The sequence below is a fragment of the Trachymyrmex septentrionalis genome, unplaced genomic scaffold, assembly GCF_001594115.1.
Source record: "Trachymyrmex septentrionalis isolate Tsep2-gDNA-1 unplaced genomic scaffold, Tsep1.0 scaffold114, whole genome shotgun sequence".
Lineage (NCBI taxonomy): Eukaryota > Metazoa > Arthropoda > Insecta > Hymenoptera > Formicidae > Trachymyrmex > Trachymyrmex septentrionalis.
In genome coordinates, this window is record NW_017304269.1 from 1,096,803 (window position 1) to 1,103,204 (window position 6,402).

General features: G+C 26.3%; 1 protein-coding gene across 3 annotated transcripts in view; it reads left to right on the forward strand.

Moving 5' to 3' along the window:
• The first annotated feature begins 465 nt into the window (after positions 1–465).
• Positions 466–6,402, forward strand: part of LOC108753325 (gastric triacylglycerol lipase-like) — an 11,663-nt gene continuing 5,726 nt past the window's right edge. For 2 of the 3 annotated variants that reach the window (XM_018494814.1, XM_018494831.1), the window contains exons 1-3: positions 466–544; positions 5,137–5,440; positions 5,861–6,059. In XM_018494814.1, coding sequence (XP_018350316.1) covers positions 5,237–5,440; positions 5,861–6,059 — 403 coding nt within the window. In that variant the 5' untranslated portion in view covers positions 466–544; positions 5,137–5,236. Of the gene's footprint in view, positions 545–4,456; positions 4,593–5,136; positions 5,441–5,860; positions 6,060–6,402 lie in introns of those variants that run through there. The other variant, XM_018494823.1, reaches the window with a different exon arrangement.

Consider the following 6,402-nt stretch of genomic DNA (forward strand, 5'->3'; position numbering starts at 1 on the left):
TCCAAAGGGTAACTGCGTTACTATTAACGTTACAAATATATAGAAATATAAATAACATTGTTAGTTAATCGTTGAAAAAGAATAATTGTAATAACGTCACAGGTAATGTGTTACTTGCTATCCTTGACTGTTGTACGACATCAGAGAAAATTTATAAGATCATTCTCAGTGATATAGACGCACGTAATCGTTAAAGAAATGGGGATAACATAATAGTAACAATACAAGTGTGATCGCTACATCTATAAATGTTCTGAACGATATACTTATTTAGTAGACAGCGGAATGAGCAAGCAAGAGATTGCTGCTTCTAATTGTGCAACGTATCAAAATATGTTGTGTTAAAGCGTCAAATCTATGGAAATTTGGTATTATTTAAAAATCAGTTTAATAGTGAAATATTACTAAAATTTTTTTTGTATCTAAAAGAATTTTTCTTGTGATAATTAAGAACAAATAGAAAATTGTAATTATGTACAAATTTCATCAACATCAAATATAGTGAAAAGGACATCAGACAAGAAATTTATAAGAATATTCTCAGGTAACACCCGAAATCGCTAAAAAATGAAAACAATGATAATAACGGAAAATATCATTCATTTTTAAAGAACGCGAGATAGATACAATATTTGTTATTTTTCGTACAGAAAGCAACATACGGTTTGAAGAATTATATAAAGAAATCTTAAATCCAAAGTAGTAAGAATTTACTGATTTGATTTCTGACTCTAAAGTATATATGTACGTTCAAATAATTTCTCTAAAAGTGAGATGGTGAAGATTCTTTTTTGATGTTAGCATTAGCGACAGTGTATAAAAACATTTTAAACATACAGAATTTTGTAAATGATAAGATTTTGTAAGTATATCATTTAATTAATATTTATTGTATATTTTCTTATTATAATAGAATTTGATTTATATTTGAATCCGAATTGTACATACAGTATGGACTCACAATTAAAAATAAAAAATATGTGTTAATGAGAGTACAACGTGATTAACAGTAAGTGTACAAATAATAGTCTAAAAACTTTTACTGTTTCAATATAAAATGAAGATGACATTGAACATTTCGACTCTCTTTGGAGTCATCCTTACAAACGATATAATATAATTTTAACATATTTTTCTTCAATCCAGTTAGAATTGAGTTCTAATTGGATCCTTGTTGAGAAAGAATAAGTCATTCACAGGTTACCAAATCTGAAGTGACAGATTTCTCAAAGAGATTGAAAAATATGCATGGAAATTTTGGGTAACAAATTAATCTCAGTAATTAAATGATATATTTTATATTACACACAATAAATTTTAATTTATAAGAAACGTTTCTTATCTGGAGACATAGTAGTGGCACTAAGCATGGCGCGAGAGACTACTGTGCCTCCTTTATGCGAACCGGCAAGTTGCATCAGATTGAGATTATCGGTTCTCAACAACGGCTGTCTCGATTAAGTTTTAAGTATAATTTAATCGATAGCTTACACTCCGATTGTGTTATACGTGCTTTGATTTTTTCTCTACCCTATAAGCTGAGATATTGTGACGCAAAGTCCGGATCTGTAACTTTTCAGATTAAGATACATCGTCATCGTCGCCCACATTTCGCACATTCCTTTGATGTTCTTTTGACATTCTTTACGCAAGAAGCGCTAATAATATACATAATTAGCGAGCGCTGCGATCTGTACTACGATAGTGTTTCTGTCAGTTTTTTCATTTCAAAACAACAAGATCGGTAATAATAAAACACGCTGGTAATTGCTAACTAAACTAGGAAATTATAATAATAAAAAAAATGATTTATTCGATTACAATCTCCATTTGTTTATAATTTAACATTTAACAAAAGGAGATCCTTTGATATTAAAATGTTTATTTTTTAATATTATTTAAGGATTATTTAAGGAGAATCTAGTCGCGCCGAATTAAGTCCTCATTCCATTTGATAGAAATTTGACCTCGGACATAGGTCACGCGGTCAATTCACAAGAGAGAAGTTGCTTTAAAAAATTATACATTTTACTTTATTACAGTGTTCGTAATTGTGTACTAGAGGTAAGTATAATGTTTAATAATAAGTAAGTAATTTATATCATTGACATAATTAAATCTGTTTTAATAATATAGTAAATGTAAATACAAATGATATGTAAAAGAAATAAGTGAATATAACAAAATTCGCATGTATATCATGTCAATGTGACTTTGAAGTAGCGTTTATTCATAATTGATTAGAGCGGTTACTAAAATAAAGACGTATGAAATATTGTTAAATAATGTGTCAAATGTATAGCTTGACTTGAGAATAGTATCGTTAATATATAATGTTAGTATATAATGTTATATATCTTAGTAAATCAATAAAGAATCTTGTAACTCTTATAAAAGAATATATTAATTAATACGTGTAAATGTATCAAATGTAGTTATGTTTTTATAATAGATAAAGTGTGTGTGGTTATGTTAACATAAAATATGTATAACTTGTCACATATTAACTTGTCATATATTAAACGTATTACTATAGATTATACGTAGACCCCAAAGTAAGTCAAAAACGTCATAGATTATCTATGACGTCTAGTTTATTTGTTTATTAGAAATATGCCACTTCAAATTCGGCAACCTGCGAATGATTTATCCTTGCTGGACTGAAAAGAAGTATATCAAAATTGCAACATATGTGATGAGGATGATTCCAAAGGGACGTTTCTTTGAAATTATGTCATTGCCTTTTTTAATATTAAAATATTAAAAGTTTGTAGACTATTATTTGCGCAATATTACCGCACTGTACTCGTTAGCTTTTTCCTTGCCTTCTTTATATTTGACGCATTCAGATGTTACGTAATTAAATATGTAAATGGTTAAATCGTCGTATATACATTGACATAATATACAAACAGGTGTAAAAATTATTTTGTATATAAGAGAAATTAATTTATTAATTAATATATAATTAATTTATTTTTGTGCAAATAATTGAAATAATATCAACTACAATTTTTTAAACAAATTTTTTACAACAAATAATATTAATATAGTATAAAAATTATAAAACAATTATACATACAAAAATTCAATTTCGTATATAAAGTTTTCATGTTTAATTATGTATGTGTACGTAAAAATTTTAACGTACACTCACTTTAAAAAAGCGATATACACTAAAAATTTAATTAAAGCGATACACTAAAAATTTAAGAAAAATTGTATGATTATTGATAACTTTAATTTATTAATTAATGAAGATAAAAATATGAATAAAATTGCAAAATAAAATTTCAAAGATCTACTTTAAGATTATTTGAATGATAATTAAATGTTCTGACAAACAAATATTCTGTCATTTTTTTTAAATGGCAAGTGACAAAGTGAGAAAATGCAAAATTGATAATCGAAGATCGAATTTGCAAGATGCATTTCTGATTAGTCAGTTTACCTTTAAAATGCTTCGTTACGAGTTAGATGCAATCATTTTCCGCTGAGTTATTTCAAATTTAATTTAAAAAACTTTTTTAAGAGTGTGAATGTATTATATGATTTTTAGAAGTTTCAATTAAATATCATACGTATAACATACTTCGAAGTAAACTGTCGAATTTTATTCATTAGTTAATATCTGTTACTCGTTTTTAAAATCTGTTTTTATTTCTTGCATCGCTTTAACTTTTAAACACGTTTTTTCAACTATACACGAGATATAGAGCAATTTCAATCGATGGATAGATTTGCTTAAGCAAAAATGTAAAATCATATAATTGTTATTTCTAATTTAATTTGCCTTTCTATACATTAAACAACAAAAGATTAGTGCTTTGCAGTCTATCGACGGTACGAAGTATCGTTCCATAAAAAAAAAAACATTAGTTTTATCGACATACATGTACACTTATTATTGCATGCAATTGTAATATATAAAAATATAGGCAAAATTTTGCTTGGCATCGTAAAAATAATTACATTTATATTATTAAATAGCATAATGTGAATAACATACAATAATTAAACACAACATATCTTTACGGTAAAAGCAGCTTTTATTCATGGCCAATGTACGTCAATATTAGCAAATATTACATACATGACATGCAATCTACATGAATGTACACCAATATTTAGCGACCAATATTTGTGCGTAAAGTTATGCATGTACGTATGTACATTAGTATGTCTGAAGCCTTTAAAAAATGTGCGGATCAGTTCATAGTCATAGTTTGTTACAGTCAGATAGTGAAACTGTGTATATGTATACGTGAATTGTAAAGTATTAATATCTGTATTAACAAATACAAGAGAACAGATATAGTCGGATAAATTATTTGCCAATTTGCAACATTTGGTGCCAATTTGCAATATTTATTGCAACACATCAGCAGCAATAATAAACTAGAAAATACTACTTAAATGGACAAAGTTTATTTGTTTGATGTAACTGATTATTCAGTATTAGAAGTTTAACTTAATAAAAGTCGATTGTTGTTTGAACATTGGTTAAATGTGTCAGTGAAATATTGTGAAATTGAACGTAGACTTGAGATTTCGTATGCGTAAATACATAATGTCCGATTATCGTTGTAAGAGTATGTTTCTGCATATATGTATATACGGGAATAATATGTAGATATATATATAAAATAAAATTTGTAGGATTATAATGTAAACTGTTTGGAATAGTCATCAAAATTAGAAGTCATAAAACAATTTATACAAAGAGAATTAATTTTGAGAAAATATTGACTCTAAAAATTGATTTGATTTGATTCGAGTTATATCGTAGATTGATTTTTAGTCGATAATCGATGAGTAAAATATATCTTTCTTTAAATGTGATTTTATTAGATTAATTTAATAATAATCGATTAAAGTTTTACTTTTACTTTTTACAAAGTAAATTTGATTTAGTTAAACAAATAAAAAACTTTTAGAACTTTTTTAACTCAATAAACTTTATAAATTCTAATAAATTTATCATTTAATTATTAAGTAAAAAATTTTATGTAAAAAATTGAAAATTAAAACAAATTTAAAATCTAAAATTTAATAAATTTCTTTGATATTTATTATAAAAACGTATTTTAAAAACGAAAAAAAAGAAATAAGAGCTAATATCAATTGTATTTATAGGTTTCTTGAAAACGAAGGCACACACACGCAAAACTTATATCAAATAATATTGTTAGTACTTACAAATCGTAATTTACAATCGCGGATATTGACAGTAATAATGACAATGGGCATGAAATTGGCTTCCTTCGTATTTATGCTTACTATAGTGTTGCTGGAACCAAAACTAAATGTCCATGGACAGTCGATATCCATTCCGAAATTAATACTCAACTATATGTTTCCTAAGGATCCTCATATAGTGAGAGTAAGAAAGCCAGAAGACATTAGAACAACAATCAATAATGTAACTACATTGAATTTTGTAAGTGCGAGTTTGTTTTTTAATATTTCGTCCCATTAAAAATATACTTGAGAAAATAATAGCGCAATTAGAAGATTAATTGTTTATATAAAACAAAACTTTATTTCTAAAAAAATGTTTTACTGTATATACTTCTATTCTATATTACAGAATGTTTCAAAAAAGATTTAAGATTGATAAAACTAAATTAAAAAAGTTCAACTAATGTAGATAAAAATTAATTAGTTAAGACATTAATTTTTATGACAGACAAAAACTTTTTGGAAAATTAATTGTATACAATTTAAAATGTTGCCTCTTTTGCATAAGAAATATCTTTTTGTTAATTTATATTTAAAAAAAATGTGTTACGTGTAAAATGTTGAATCAGATTATTGAAAAATTTTGAACTCTTCTTTAACATTCTATATGTCTATTCAGTTCGGTATGGTAGAGAAATATGGTTACACCGCTGAGGAACATTACGTTACAACGGAAGATGGTTATAATTTGGTGATACATAGAATAACAGGAAGTCCTCTATTTAAAGGTCAGCAGACAGGAAAAGTTGTGTTTCTTCAAACTGGTCTCTTTGGCACATCGGATTGTTGGGTCTTGATAGGTGCTGGCAAAGATCTTGGTAAGTCATTGTCAATACATGATATATTGGTTATTACGAGGGGCATCTCAAAAATAAATTTCTCTACCATAGGAAAATAAAATAAAAGATAGGACAATCATTAAACTTTTATTAATTTGAACCTTAAATTATTTCTCAACGTATTCACCATTATATTTAAGCACTCGCTATGTAACATCAGTTTTTTAATATCGTACAGTGCTGTAAAAAAAACGTATTCTCTTAGATCGGAATTATAATTTTATTTCAACATTGACTTCATCATTGCGGTTAAAACTTTTTACCACTTAAATATTTTTTAAGCGTAGAAAAAAGCGAAAATTATATATATATATATATATAT